We start from the raw sequence: 15,669 nt of genomic DNA, 5'->3' as shown, positions 1-15,669 counted from the left end.
CGGATGATGGAAAAATATAAAACATGACAGCTGTCCTCCAGAAGGTCATGCCAAGTATAAGTAGAAAGTTCATAAATGTTTTACTTTAAAAAAATTTTTTTAAATAAATATTTAGCGGTAGCTCTCCATGAAACAGGTATCAACTGGTCAGTGGTCACTTTCTATAACCCACTGAGCATGTCCTCAACTGCTCATTCATTTCAAGTCTACTTCTTGTAGCTCATCATACTCACCACCAGGAGTAAAAAAATAAGGTCAATTAGCACAGGGAGATCAGCTTGGTGGTTTGTGACCACCTAGAGGGGTGGGATAGGGAGGGTGGGAGGGAGGGATTTGCAAGAGGGAAGAGATATGGGAACATATGTATAACTGATTCACTTTGTTCTAGAGCAGAAACTAACACACCATTGTAAAGCAATTATACTCCAATAAAGATGTTAAAAAAAATTTTAAAAAATAATGCCAAGAGCTCAATTAGATTATATAAATTTGTGTACAACATTTTGTGGCTTATCTATCTCACTGCTTTCCCCACTGAACATTGATTGAAGTGTTATTCTGTGATGTTTACAGATAGTCAATGTTGGAAAACATTTGGAAAAAGTGTATTCCTTTAAAAGTTGGAAAAATAGCAAACCTTTTAATAGTAAAAATACGTTTTTTTAAAAAAGTATTTTAATAGTAAAACATAATAAAGAAAACTTGGAAAATATAGACAAGTAGGAAGGGTCACCTAGGACCCAAATCAACCACAGCTGACATTTTTGTGTAAATCCATCTAGATTTAGTTTTTATCCTGTATTTTGGTTATTTGGTTTTGTTTTGTTTGTTTTGGATAGTTACCCTTATACTGTAAACATCAATTTGTAATCTGCTTTTTCACATAGTACTACTCATAATCTTTAAATCATCATTTTACATAATATTACAACTAACGTACCATGCTTTGTTTAATCCTTCCCCTAAAGTTAGACTTTCTGGGTATTTCTAATTTTCCAGAATATTAAATAATTTTCAAATATATGTAGTTGCATAAAGTTTTATCTCGTATTCTTATTTATTTTCATAGGATAGGTTATAGAAATTGGATTTATTTGATCAAAGGGTATGAACATTTCTGAAGATCCTGACACATATAGCTTTAGAAAAAAATTCTAAATGGAAGGCACTTCTGGTGAGGACAATAAATACCAACTGGAGAAAAAAGCCATCATCTGAATATGGCCCTCAAGTCCAAACAATAGACACAAGGTAGATGACCATATCTTGCTAAAGAAAAACATTCTTGTTCTTATTCAAATGATTCCAGGCTATAAAAAAAAGAAAGAAAGAAAGAAAGAAAAACAAAGTAAGTAAACTTGATTCATAATCCATAATCCAAGTAGCAACTTAAACTTATAGTTTATATGCAAAACATGATAGAATAGGAAAATATCTATTTGAAACTACTAGGAAAGGTATTATACATTATATGTTGTTAAACAAGATACAAGATGTCTCATTCGTGATTTCTCTTTACTCTGGACTTGATGGATAGGTTTAGCAGTTTCCACCATAATTAAATTAACGTTAATATTTTAGCAGATGAAGCAGAAGTAGTTTCAATAGATTAAAGACATATTTCTCTTCTTCAAAACCACTCACTAATGACTCAATATAAAAAAGGATTATTTAAATGTAGCAGCATTCAAAAGAGAAATTATATCACTGGGATTGGTTGTGAGCCTTCGACTATTTTATGAACAGGGACATTCTCAATAAATGCTAAGATTTCTTTGAGCTTTGAGTTATTTCTACATAGAAATATTGCTCATTTAAAACACCTGTGGTGTTTTCACCATACAACATAGAATGTGATTTTATAGTTATTCCATCAATTCAATCCATTTAGATAAGCCAACAGACACATTGGAATATTAGAAAAATTGAGGTATTAGAGGTTGAGTAAACATGAGGGCAGTAGGAATAAAAAGAAAATGATGGAATTCTAAAATCCTTCCAACAAGATCCATTGAGTCCTGGACAGTGGGGGTAAAATGGAGGAGGTACAGGTGCCAGTGGGGTTCTGTTACCTGGATGATGACTGAATAGGTTCCACACAGTATCTTGGACAACTGGATGACTACTCTGATGAGGCAGACAATCACTTGAAGACCACTGAGAGCTATGAGAATAGAAAATAAGATGATGTTCCACTCCACTACGTGTGCTGGTTCCAGGCACTGAATCCATACGCTAGAATCTGTAAGGAAACTGAGAGAGAGGAAGGAAATGGTCAACATGATGCATGGCCACGCCTAAAGACTTGGTCCAAGGAAGAAGGCTACAAGTTTTCATATGTTTGGGAAATTAAGATACTGATATATGATTAAAAAACAAAATTATTAAATGTGAATGAATAGATAAAATTATTCAGATACACAATTGAACACACAGTATGCACAGCACAGGGCTATGCTTATTAGGAACATGGTACCTGCCTCAGACAATTCTAATTCACTTAGGAGGCAAGATGCATACTGAAGAGTTCAACAGCAATGAAAGGCCTCACATGTCAATACCAAGAGAGGTAGAGATTGCCCATTTCCTAGGAGTCCAGAGTTAGCCTACGCTATCAGGGACAGGGCTGAGCTAGCACTGGATATAAAATCACACAGGTGGTAAAAGAGCAAAGAGAAATGATGCTCTTATTCTTAGACTCTGTCCCAAAGCCTTTTAGAACAATGGTTCTCAAATTTGAGCATACATCAAGATTATCTGGAAAGCTCGTGAAAATGCAGATTGCTGGGTCCCAGCCTAGAGTTTCAGATTCAGAAGGTCTGGATGGGGTGGAGACTTTGGGTTTCTATGTTCCCAGGTGATGTTGATGCTGCTGGTCTGGGGTCCACTGTGTGTTCTGCAGCTCTTAAAAAGGTTGAGATTATGAGGTGGAAAAGCAAAAGACTGAATGGTTTAATCAGTCTAGCGTAGCACAGGATTTTGAGAATTAAACCACCTCCACGTTTAAGGTAGTCTTAAAACCATGCTGAATTATCCTGTCTTTTGCCCACTTCCAGGTCAGCTATGGCCATTAGCATTTCTCCAAGAGTGACACTGTCTTTGTTGAACTAAATCGAAATTAAAAACTGGTCTTCTCAAAAAATATATATATATATCCCCCCCACAAAAACAATCAAGCCCAGTTACAGGGCAGAGCTGTTTGTAAATATCTTGTTGATAGCAAGATGTCTTTTTTCAAAACAGCGATTCAAGCAACCTTGGTGCCAGGCAAGTGGTCCTTAACTCTCTCTTTCCTCCCTTTCTTTATTTCTTATTCTCTATGCTCTGGGACATTCAGAGGCACTCTGAGAATTTCTTGGTATTGTTAATGGACCTTAGGTCTCAAGGGGTAAACAGCACTGAATATGGAGTCAGAACTCCTGGATCTGTAGGATCTTGGGCCAGGGATTTTACCTCTTTGATCTGGACAATGGGTATAAAATATCTAACCCTACGGTTATTGTGAATATTTGATGAGACGTATGTAAAAATGCTTTGGAACCTATAAAGCACAATACAGATGTAATTTCCTGTTATCATTTCCCTGGACCCACTTCCTACACCCTCCTACTCCTAACTCAGTCTCTGACACCAGGGAAGCTAATCCCTTCAAGATCCTTACTCTAGACTGTTCCCAGTATATACTCTGCACAGATCATCCAACACTTTAAAGCAAGATGCCTTGCAGGATTTCTCTTTTTCTCCTAGGATACGGTCCTATTTATTCTTCTTGTATCAACGGAATGAGTCATAAATGCACTATCAGGGTCTGGAAGGAATAGAGAAATTTGCCCTGATACTCATTCTCTCCACAATTTCTATACACCGTTCTAACAAAACATGTACTTCGTTATGTTATAATTCTGTCTATAGCTGTATCTGTGTATCTAGTTCCTCACTACACAGTGTACTGTGAGAACTCTGTTGGGATTTATGCATCTCTAAATGGCCATGTCTAAGGCCTAAGGCAGTGCCTGGGGCATTGCAAAGATCAACAAATGCTCTTAAATGAAACTGATGCAGGATCCTCGCTGGTCACCGTGCCAGTGGCTGAACTTCATGGCTGAACTTGCTGTCAACTTGGCAGATGGAAGACCATCATGTGGTATAGAAGGTTATGCAAAGTAATGATTTTAATAATAAAATCTGGTATGTCGAGAATTTATTAAATCTAAGCTGTGCTTTACTTCTGTTTAATTTTCAGTTCTGTGAGGTAGGAATGATTATTATCTCCAGTGTACAGAGGCTCAGAGATATCCAGATATTTGTCTAAGGCCATACAGTTTGTAAGTAGGAGACGGGAGACTTCAACCCAGATCTACAAGCACTGAAGCTCTGTGCTCTAAGGGCAATGTTCATTCTAAGGCTTCCATCTCAGCAGAACGTTCTGTCAAATCTGTGTGAGTTTCTAGAGGGAAGTGAACCTGTGTAATTTATCTTTGATTGGCTAGCACCTAATCCAAGGCAGGGTCCTAGTAGGCGCTTAATAAATATTTGTTGAATAAATGTACATATGAAGAGGTGATTTGGGCAATTTTCAGCTGATTTGTTCAACATTAACAGCTGTTCCACCTTGCATTCACCAAGCCTTGGAAACTTCTTTAGGGGCCCAGAAACTTAGCTTCCCTTCATGGCCTCCAATTTTTCACCTCTAAACACATTTATAGACCTGGAATCAGGTGAATACAAATATCTAGGGCAACTTTAAAGGAGGAATGAAGAGGCATGTGGGCAGCCTGAGATTCCTGCATTGAAATTGGAGGCTTACTTGTTTTGGGGGTGGGGAAAAGTTCAGGGGCTGGTGGCATAAAGAACGACTCTTTGTACCCAGTGGGACTTTCTACATTAGGGTCCCCTTTCCTGAGCCCTCCTCCAAGTGTTCAGAAAGACCTGAAGTAATTTTCTAGGTTCTCCTGACCTGAGGGAGAGCTCTGCTCACAGCATGGGGTACCTCGTGGACACTTTAGAATAAAGGCAGCTATGGGCACAGAAGCAGTTGTGCTGTGCAGGCTGAGGTGAGCAGGTAAAGCTCCAAATGGATGTGGGCTTTGAACAATAGAGCCAGCCATGGGGATTTGAGAAGAAAGTGTAACTTCCCCAGGGAATGGTACCGACACTCCCTCATTTTATTCCATTGGAATTGTCTGTGCAGTACAAGACAGGGAGAGATTGAGTAGATCTTCTTGTATCTCTGTCTGGGCCCTGCTCCCTCCCGAGCTGGTAGGGCCATGAGCCAGCACAATGCCAGTGTGAGGCATTCTGTGATCCAGGACTGGGTCCCTCAACGCTTGACTGAACCACCAGCCTTCGGAGCAAGGCTACCCCTAGGACTCTTGTTCAGTACATGCCCCATAAGCTCTTGGCTCCTTCCACAAACTCCTGCACCTACTCATGTCCCTGGATCTCACTTGGCTGCCCACCTTGCCTGGTTCTACCTCCGTGTGGCCCCTAATAGTATAGCTCCGGATAGCACCATCCAACGGCACTGTGATTCTCTCCCAGCCAAGCCCTTTCACATCTGTAACAGACTCCATGTCCAGCCTGGCCACAAAACAAGACTGACTTCCCAGAGCCACCCAAGCCCCAAGCTCCAGCAATTACCAGACCCCAATAACGACGAAGCCCTGTTCTGCAGTACGGCAGAAACATGCCTTTCATTCAGAAATGTCCACGACAGCCTTAAAATAGTGAATGCATGTGACATTAAAAGACTGGAGGAAAAAAGATCTAAACAGAGTTCAGTGTAGGAACAAATTGGTCTGGACATTAGCAAACTATTAGGAACATTTTGGACTAAGGTAGACACAGAACCGCTAAGTGATCATGGAAAATGAGTATGGGCATGCAGCCAGGTGTTTCTGACTTTCAGACCTCCTCCCAAATCAGGGAATTATTCCTTACCGTCCTGCAGTGCCTTCAAAGGCGTACTCCCAGCCATCAAGGGTGCGGCAGTAAGGGCCCTGAAGAAGGCCCAAAGCAGATATGACCAGGCAGTATCCAGAGAAAGCAATTCCAAGGGCAGAAAAGATCATCGACAGCAGTGTCTAAATTAAACATAGAAGGAGGTTAGTGCCATAGAATGAGACAAGGGGATATTGTGAATAAGGGATCAGATAGGTAACTTCCCCTAGTCATCCAAGCCTACTGCAGCCTGTGTAATAACAAATGTCCACAGAAAAAAGGGAAACATTTAATCCAAACCCACTTGATCTTAAAAATAAGTTTTTAAATGATTTTTTTTCTTTGGCATTCCATAGAGAAAATTAGTTAATTTACTAAATTTCTCCCCTTTTTTTCTGGAGCTTTGATATAGAAATAATGATCAACTCATACATAAATGCAATGAAAGGATGTGATCAATCAATCTATACTTCTTTATTGAAGAAGTTATTTTCTAGGTAGGGTGGGTTCTCTAAGAATCAAAAGCTATGATCCTTGTTTTTCTCTTATGAAGATGATATTTGAATATGTTCGCACACAGGAATATGTGGGGAAATATCATTGTGTTAGTCTAGATGGTCATGTTTATACTCAAGTGAGCATGGGATTGAAGGGGAGGTGGGTATTTTCAATTGAGTAGAAAGAATGAGCAATGTTCACCACCAGATCCACACAAGCTAAGTTGTGAGACTTAAGTCGATTGATCTGATCTAAAAGGGATTCCTACAGATGAGCAGAGGGGAGAAGCTTGGCACGGTGCTAAAACTGAGGAAGCAGGGCTGATAAGACACAATCCAGCCCTTATATCACTTATAACGTGAGTGTAACTTGGGAGATCCAGGCAGAAGGTGGCCTTGGATGCTGGATCAAGGAGACTGGACTTCATCCTTCAGAGTAAGTGGATTTTTCTCCCACAGCCTTTGATTAAAATTTTTTTTCAAATCTACAAAAAAGTTGAAAGTATAGTACCTCTTTCTTAGACTCAACTTTTGTGACGATTTTACCATTTTTGCTTGCTCTCTCTCCCTCTCTCTCAGTATGTATATGTACATCGACAAACACATATTTATTTACATTTTTGTCGCTTAACCATTTGAAAGTAGGTTGCAGACATTGGGATATCTCACCCCTAAACGCACCAGCACTTACGTCCCAAGAATAAAGATATTCTATTATTCTGCAATTGTTTTTCTTTTTTTGTACAGGATCCAATGAAGGTTTAGGCACAAGGTTACATCTCTTTGGTTTCCTTTAACCTACACTAGTCTTGCTGCCTTTTTTCTTTCAGGATATTAAATTCTTTTTAAAAAATCCCAGCCAGTTGTCTTGTAGAAAGCCCCACATTCAGGGCTTTCCTGATTGTTTCCTCACAATTGGGCTTGGATTAAACACTTTGGCAAGAACATGTGATTGGCGTGGATACATTATGGGCCTCTCACTGCTACTGATGATGCTAAATTTGATCTCTTGGTTAAAGTGGTGTCCTTCAGATCTATAAATGTCCATTTTCTACTTTGCTATTAGGAAGGCATCTGTGAGGTAATACTTTGAGACTGTGTCATATCTTGTTCCCTAAAGACATGTCAGCAGGTGGATTTAGCATCTACTGATGACCCTCATGTTCACTGATCACCGATTATCACAATAAGCGGTTGTAATGTACTGCTTTTCTAATTTTTCATTCTCCTGCATTTGTAAGTTATCATTTTTCTGTACAGAAGAACTTCTATTTCCCGTTTCTCTCCTCTGCCCCTCTCTTTCTGTAATATTGTGGACGCATGGATTTTCTAATTCATTATGTTATAACTCATAATTGTTATTATTCCTTTCGATGCTCAAATGGTTCACATATGACCAGTGGGAACATCCCTTCAAGTCAATTCCTGTACCCTTCAATATACCCCTATCATTCTTTGAACACTTCCTTGCTTCCTGGCACAAGATGTCCCAAGATCAGTTTGAATTTATGCTGCCTTAGACCTGGAATAGCTCTTTTTCTAACAAGCCACGGAATTAATTTTTGAGCAAGGAAGTGACATGAACCAATAAATGATTTTGGAAAATTACTCCGGCAGTGGGGCACACCAGCCAGAAGTGAGAGAGCCCCCAGATAAGAATTCCATGTGGAGAAAACGTCAAGTTGTGGCAACAAAGACATGCACTGGACAAAAAGACATTGAGGAGGAAATGAGTAGCTGGAGATGGGCTGAAAAAATTCCAGAGTTTGGGACTTGAGTGAAAAGGAGACAGAAATAGGGATGCCAAGAAAAGCAGTATTGCTTGGGAGAAAATTTAATTTAGTTTAAAAAATGTTGATTTCGAGTGAGAGTAGGATGGCCAAACAGAAACATGCAGTGGCCAGTTGATAAATTCAAAAGCTGAGACCAGAAAAAGAACAAAAAACCTGCAAGTTTTGGAACAAAGTTTATATCAAATTATATTTCTTTGCTTGGAGTTATTTTATAAATGTAACATCAATACATGATCATTATGGAAAATCAGAAAAAAAGTATTTTAAAAACACAAAGAAGGAAAGAACAATTATGCTTTTTTCCTATTTGATACTAGTAATCTCATTGGCAACTTTACATATGATGGAAAGCTCTTTCAAGTTATGTTTCTCATATTGATTATTAATAGAGTTTTGCCTTGTCATGGGATGAGATAAATAGGTTTTTTTTTTTACAGTAGATTTCTGTTAGTTATACTTTGTAAAAAATATTTACCTATTCGCTAATGTCATCTTTGAAAAAGGAAGAAGGACGTTTTCAAAAGATTGAGCTCCTTATTTACCAAATGGCCTTAAGCAGTTTGCTGGAAAGATCAGTGGAGAATTTCTCCATTTGGTGAATTTACAACCATAGCATAATATATATATATGTATGTATACATGTATAAATTACAATCTAATGAGTGGATACAATTGCACAATCGAAGTAAGCCTCAAAATAAAGTGGGAATAAGAATCTTGCTGAGTCACAGTGTCATTGTCCGTAAAACGTAGATGATGTAGATGGTTACAGCGCCTACATAATAGGGTTGTTTCAAAAATTAAAGGATACAATGCATATAAAAATTATTTGAAAAGTGCAAGGCATAATCAAAATATTATCTATTATTTCAAGTGCCCTTATTTGGCCAGTATTTGTTTTCCAGTGATAACAACCCACAGAATGTTGGCAGAAGATGCGACACCACAGAGGAATGGGGTTCAGGTCGTGCTGCTCCAAAACATGGCATCTTGGCATATTAATCTCTTAAGCCAAAGGAGTTTGTGGAAATGGCAGAAGCGGGAAGTTCACTCTAACCTCCCCGACCTTCTCACCCTTCTTCCCTGAAACAGGTCATAAAACGCCCAGGTGAAAGATACCCTCCCTGCACCTGAAGGAAGGAAGACATTCTTATTACCAGAGACTAAAATTTGGGGCCAAGAACTCTGTATAAATAAATGTTGTTTAACTAAACCTTATTTTCCTAGTTACTTCTTCACCTTTTTCTATCCCTAACCCAAATCTCTCTGTCTTGTTAATTCTTCACAAAGTTATTATTTCTTTATCTAAAAAGTTTAGATGCTTCCTGCTCTAGTCACATCTTCGGGGTCTTCATTCTCTTGTGAAATCACACATGTACATGTGAAAATTCAATAAAATTTGTTTGCTTTTCTCATGTTAACCTGTCATCAGATTAATTTTCAGACCCAACCAGGGACCCAAAGAGGGTTGAGGAAACTTTTTTCTCCTCTACAAAATGAATCTCAGATGACCTAAATTTCCATTCCAGAGCTTCAGAAGTTACAAACTGGTGCAGACTCAAATTTGGCCTGCAAGATGTGTTTTATTTAGTTTAAATGAGAATTAATTGCCAACATTTTATAGTTGTGAAGTTTTACTTAAAACTCCATATTTCTACTTCCTATTGAAAATTGAGAATTATTGCCCAATATTGTAGTGGTAGCAATTGGCTGGACCTGAGTAGCAGCTCCCTCTCTTCCTTAAACAGAAAATTTGCTCTAATGTCTACATATTTCACATATTTCACTGCCATCAGGTATTTGGCATCTGGGGGCATATCAGTTAGGACCCCTATCCTAGAGCATATTTTGAAAGAACCAAGCAGAAAATCCAGGGAATCCTCTCTCCCTTCCTCCTGCTCTTTCCACTGAGATGCCAGTCATCTCATCCAATGTTGACTATGCCAGTGTCCAGACTCTACGTTATTTCTAGCATCCATTTGTGCTGGAGATGCTAATAATGAGTTAAGGCAAATTGAACACATGGATTTTTATTAGATACTTAACGGTACAAACATTTCTTTTCTAGAAATTCCCTGAGTACGTAGGTTAAAATTTACCGGAATCCATTGCTTCACCTAGACCATTTTGAAAGCTTTTCTGTAGTATAATACCAACAGTTACTGGGGGATGTTTGATTCAATTGGTTAAGAAAGTAGACTCACACACACACACACACACACACACACACACACACACACACACGCACACACACAGAGGGAGAGCATTTTGGTCTTCTAATTCTTCCCCACTAGGGGCACAATGGTGAATTAAACAACGAATTTAATCTTCCAAAAGCAACAGTCAAATAAAGTAAGCCATACCATCTTGGCTGCATATTTAAATGTAATTGCACCTCGGACCAACTAAGTCAGAGTCTCTGGGGGTGGGATTCTAAGGCCAAGCTCCCAGATCATTGCAATGTGCAGACAACATGTGGAACCACTGCCGCAAAGAATGTCTCCCAGACCTCTGGCAAAGCTCCTCCTAGTTAATGAATCATATTCTCTTTGAGTCACAGGTGACTCATCTATAAAGCAGGAGTAGCAATGATATAATTCATTGGGTAAATATGAACAAACTATGAAGTGCTATGCAAATATGAATAAATGATGATGACAGGAGGAGGGGGAGGTGGATGATGGTGGAAATACAGGAACCCAGTGCCTATGCGTTGAGCATAGGCTTAGAAAATGTGGTTGTATTGTTCTCTCTTCACTCTATTTTAATTATCTTTAAAGTTCTAGCTTTAAAAATGTACATCATATATACCCAACTCTGAGATAAATCTAATGCTGTGTGAAAGAAGCCAGATACAGAAGACCAATACTGTATGATTCTATTTATATAAAATACAAACTAATCTATAATGACAAAAAGAGATCAACGATTATCTCTTGGGGGTGATGAAAATGTTCCATATCTTGACTATGATGCTAGTTTCATGGGTAGAGTTAACTGTCAAAACTCATGGAATTTTACACTTTTAATGGATGGCATCTATTATATGTAAATTAGTCTTCAATAAAGTTGATAAGGGAAAAAATAGACTCACAGAAACCCAGTTAGGAAAAGGTAATCTTATTTTCTAATTTCATATATCTTTAAATATTGAATTGCTAGAAGAATATCAGTAGAACAAAAGTGGAGGAAAACGGTAGACAAAATAGATAATATTTGGAGGAAACTCTTGGGCTCTGAACTGAAAGGATGATGGAGAGGGTACAATAGTGTCAATATTTTCACATCCCCAAGTGAGAGGAAAGAAAGCCAGAGCACACTCAACCATCCTCAAAACACTATTGTTCTTACCATGTATTTTTTGCTGCAGTTTTCACTCTGGCAACATTTATGGTTGTTATCATTCTCCAGTACAAGAAGAATTGCTGCTACTATAAGCATCTATAGTAGGGAAGAGAAAAGATATCAGAAATGGAATACTAGTTTGCATTCATGCTCAGAATCAGAGCACAGTGCTTCAGAGCATAGACTCTGGGATCAGGTAACTCTGGGTTCAAATCCCGGTTCTGCCACTTAATAACTGTATGCACTCCAGAGTCCTTTCCTACAAAATGGTGCTGAGAACTCACCTCTTTGGGTTGTTATGAGCTATTGTACATAAAATTTTGAATAGTGTGCTTGATTCATAACATGTGATTGATAAATGTTAGCTGTTATCATAGTTATCAGTTATCAAAAGTTAATGATTAAGGAGGGGCAAATGGTATGGGCACGAGAATACCACCCTCTGCAGCAAGCGTGCACTTCTCACTGACTCAGTTGTGGAGGACAAAGGAAAACCATTCACCAGACTTTGCCATTTGCCAGCCTCTTTCTTTTTACTGCCCTCTGGGAATCCAGGTGAAAGGTATGGTTACTCTGAAACTAAATCTCTTAATCCAAAGTAAAGTAAATTCAATGTCCCCGAGTATTCAGATCATCTTAGATTCAGATTTTCCAGTGGGTTTTGTCTGTATGAAGCCAACAAACTGGGAGAATTCAGTGTATTCTACTTCCCTTTCTTGGTATCTTAGAGAAAGGGCTCAAGTTCCGGAAAGAACATGGATTTCTTTACTATTGGGTTGGCCAAAAAGTTCGTTCAGGTACAGAAAAACCCGAACTATCTTTTTGGTCAACCCAAGATTATAGTCCTTGGTTTGGGCAGGTATGGACTGTGAATTGCTTCTGGCAAATTCTCCACCTATCCTTTCCTTCTACTGTTCAGTACTGAATCTTGTAGTTGAGTTCATTGTTATTTTACTCCTTGTAGTGAATATTTCCAGTTTCCAAATTCCTTCAGCCATGATTTATTTATCTATCCATTTAATTATTTATCTATATTCCTCTCCTTTCTCCAAAAAGGATTTGGTCTTGAAAGAATATTTTTCAAGAATTCCTAGACAGTGAAAACTAGAGAATAGGTTCTTTTTACAGTTTTAAATTTTACATGGAATATAAGCAAACAGTCCTACATTCTCCTCCTTTCAACACCATTAATTAACACAATTTTAAAGAGATTCTGGTTTAACTTTAGTAAGGTCTTGCAAATCTTCCACTTAGTACAATTATATATTGAGAGAAACAATGACAAGATAAGCCACAATAAACCAGGTGCAGTAACCAGCCTCATTACAATATTGTTAGAAATAATTAGACCTAGATCCTAGAGTCCTGTGCCAAAGGAGAAACACAGGCATAGCCCGTGTTTAAAGAGAAACTTCTCTCCCTTTTTGTTGTAAAATATAGCTGCAATACAGAGGGCTCAAGAATAATGGAGGAAAATTACCCAAAATACCACTACTCTCACATGTTTTTAAGTATGTACTCCGACATGTGTATATTTTACATAATTTCAATCATAATGTATTCACAATTTTGTTATATCTTTTTTCACTTAATATAAAATAACATGTGTTTTCCATGTTGCTACATGTTCATAACTACAATTTTCATCCTTTATAAAGTGAATGGACCATAATCTATTCTGCCATGTCTATGCTAGGATGCTTCTAGTTTTTTGCTATTATAAATAATGCTGCCACAAACATCTATGTATAAATTTCTTTCCTTATTCTGGATTATTTCCTCAGAATGTATGCTCAGGTTTAGGATTACCAAGTCAAAAGACATAAGCATTTTCATGGATCTTAATATATCATATGAAAAATGTCTCCCAAAGGCTTGCATTTATTTATAGTACCACCACCAACAGTCATTATGTACCTAGCACATAGCACCTTCAGCAGCACTGTGTATTCATATTTCAAAGTTTATTAATTTAACGTGCAAATAAATGAAACTGCTTTCCAACATATTTATTCAAATGTTATAATAATTAAACACCCACAAAGATGTAGAGATAGATTATAATGGATTTTCTTTTTTTTTTTTTTTTTTTTGCATTCTTGTTGGTATAGAAAGCTTACCGTGCACAGTGTGTTTTTTTTTTTTTAGAAATGATATGATCAGGAAAAACTTCTTTTCCTCTGAGTTGCCAACATGATTTACTATCAGTTTGTTTTTAAAGAGCACAAAGTCATCGGAAAAACATCCATGGATTCTTACTGTGGCTACTTTGATTTAGTTTTCATCAACACCCACCCAAAGACATTGAGTAACTTGCTTTAAAGTCTCATGACACAAATGACAGAGCTTAGACTGGAACTCAAGTTTGTCTGAATCTTCAAATCTCTGCTTTTCCCACTGTCTTAATACCACTCCAAGCTAGAGAAATCCTGAGTACAGACAGAAAATCCTTTCTAGGAAAGAGCAATGCCACTGGAGATTAAATAGCATTAGTGGACACACAGCTTTCATGAGGATATAATATTTCTATAGGCCAGTGTCCCACCAACTTTCATTAGGACTAATTTCCTGCATTGCTGGAGCTACATAAATAAGCAGCTTACTGAAAACAAAGCTACCCTCCAAGTCCTCATGGACTACCTGCCTTTTCACCCCCCTCCATCTTCCAAACCCAAACCAAGGATTAGAAGAATGATTTTTCCATGATTCATCATTTTCACTAGGAACAAGTTCATGCTTAGTAAAAACTCCCCCTTCTGCAATCCCAAGTCTCCAAAGTCACACTTACCATAATACCTGAGAAACAGATTCCTTCAAAATACCAGACGTAGTTGGTGAGTTTATTGCTGGAGGCATAGGAAGCTTGCCCATTGGGGAAATACAATAATATGTTTACAATTATACTCCAAAGTGCAAGAGGAATCAGCAGACTACTCAGGCAGCTTCCACATTTCCAAGACCCCATGTTACCCTGCTCAGAACCTGCAGGAGATTTCAAGAGTGTAGAATTACATCAAGCCTGTTTTTCTTCCTTACCTGTCTCCCCCCCTGCCCCCTCCCCAAGATTACCTACCACTTTCTGGGTCAGAGCCCTTCAGTTCATATTCATGAGGAGCCCAGGACTCGGACAGAACTGCAGCCTGCAATCTGTCGGTGTGGAAATAGTGGTTTACTGTTTGGAGAACAATAGACAAAGATCAACGGCTGAAAAGCTGAGCTGGTCTTCATCCTGTGCCAAAGGAATGTGGTGTTTTTACTGCTTTTTAAAATAAGTCATTTTCCTCTGGATTAGAGCACTCAAGACTGAATCCTGGGCATGTTTGCAGAAGGAAGTTGGAGGGGGGGCGGTTGGAATGGAGTCTGGCAAATTTCACCCCACAGTGGACAGGGGGGTTAAAGAGAAAACCACCAAGGAATCTTATATTGGCACCGGATGTGCGTTTTGCTCAAATATTCTGACTTTATGTATCTGTCTTTTATTCAGTGTTCTTTATTGTGTGCTCACTACTTACCAAGCACTGTTTAAACTGCAGGGGGCACAAAAAGGACAAAGAAAGGGAAAGACTGGTGAGTCAGGAAAACAAGACACCACAGTTGATGAGTTTATTGTTATAAGACGGGTACTGCTTTCCTCTAAAGAGTTCACATCTATTATCTCTACCTCGCAATAAAATAATAACAGGAATAAATTCATATCTCTTACTGCCTAGGAAAAAGAGGTAAAAGAATTTGGGTAATTTGATTAAGACTTTATGAGGAATAAGTTTGAAGTGAATTTAGGAATCCTCTGTTCCAAATTATTATTATTTTCTAAACATCTTTATTGGAGTATAATTGCTTTACAATGGTGTGTTAGTTTCTGCTTTATAACAAAGTGAATCAGCTATACGTATACATATATCCCCATATTGCAGCGGGCCGTTTCCGACCAGCAGAATAACGAGCCGCCACACGCAAGATTCTTCTCGTATCACACTTTATTGGAGCACAGCTTGGTTGAAGAAAGATGGAAGGAAGACCCTACGCAGCAGAATATGGCAGGCTTTATACTGGCCAGAAGGTCCACCCAACAGCCCTGGATTGGTGTGTGTCAG

General features: G+C 38.3%; 1 protein-coding gene across 1 annotated transcript; it reads right to left on the bottom strand.

Moving 5' to 3' along the window:
* Window positions 1-1,116: 1,116 nt before the first annotated feature.
* TM4SF18 (transmembrane 4 L six family member 18) lies at window positions 1,117-14,727 on the bottom strand. Its single transcript, XM_082654168.1, has 6 exons — window positions 14,649-14,727; window positions 14,364-14,557; window positions 11,582-11,671; window positions 5,941-6,083; window positions 2,073-2,253; window positions 1,117-1,310 (listed from the first exon to the last, which is right to left on the bottom strand). Exons 2-6 carry the CDS (start codon window positions 14,538-14,540, stop codon window positions 1,296-1,298), a joined length of 606 nt encoding a protein of 201 aa, XP_082510294.1. The 5' UTR covers window positions 14,541-14,557; window positions 14,649-14,727; the 3' UTR covers window positions 1,117-1,295.
* Window positions 14,728-15,669: the final 942 nt, after the last annotated feature.

Source organism: Grampus griseus (assembly GCF_964374135.1).
Source record: "Grampus griseus genome assembly, chromosome: 5".
In the NCBI taxonomy this organism is placed as follows: Eukaryota; Metazoa; Chordata; class Mammalia; order Artiodactyla; family Delphinidae; genus Grampus; species Grampus griseus.
The sequence above is the reverse complement of the archived record's forward strand: the minus strand, read 5'-3'. Positions and strand labels throughout refer to the sequence as shown.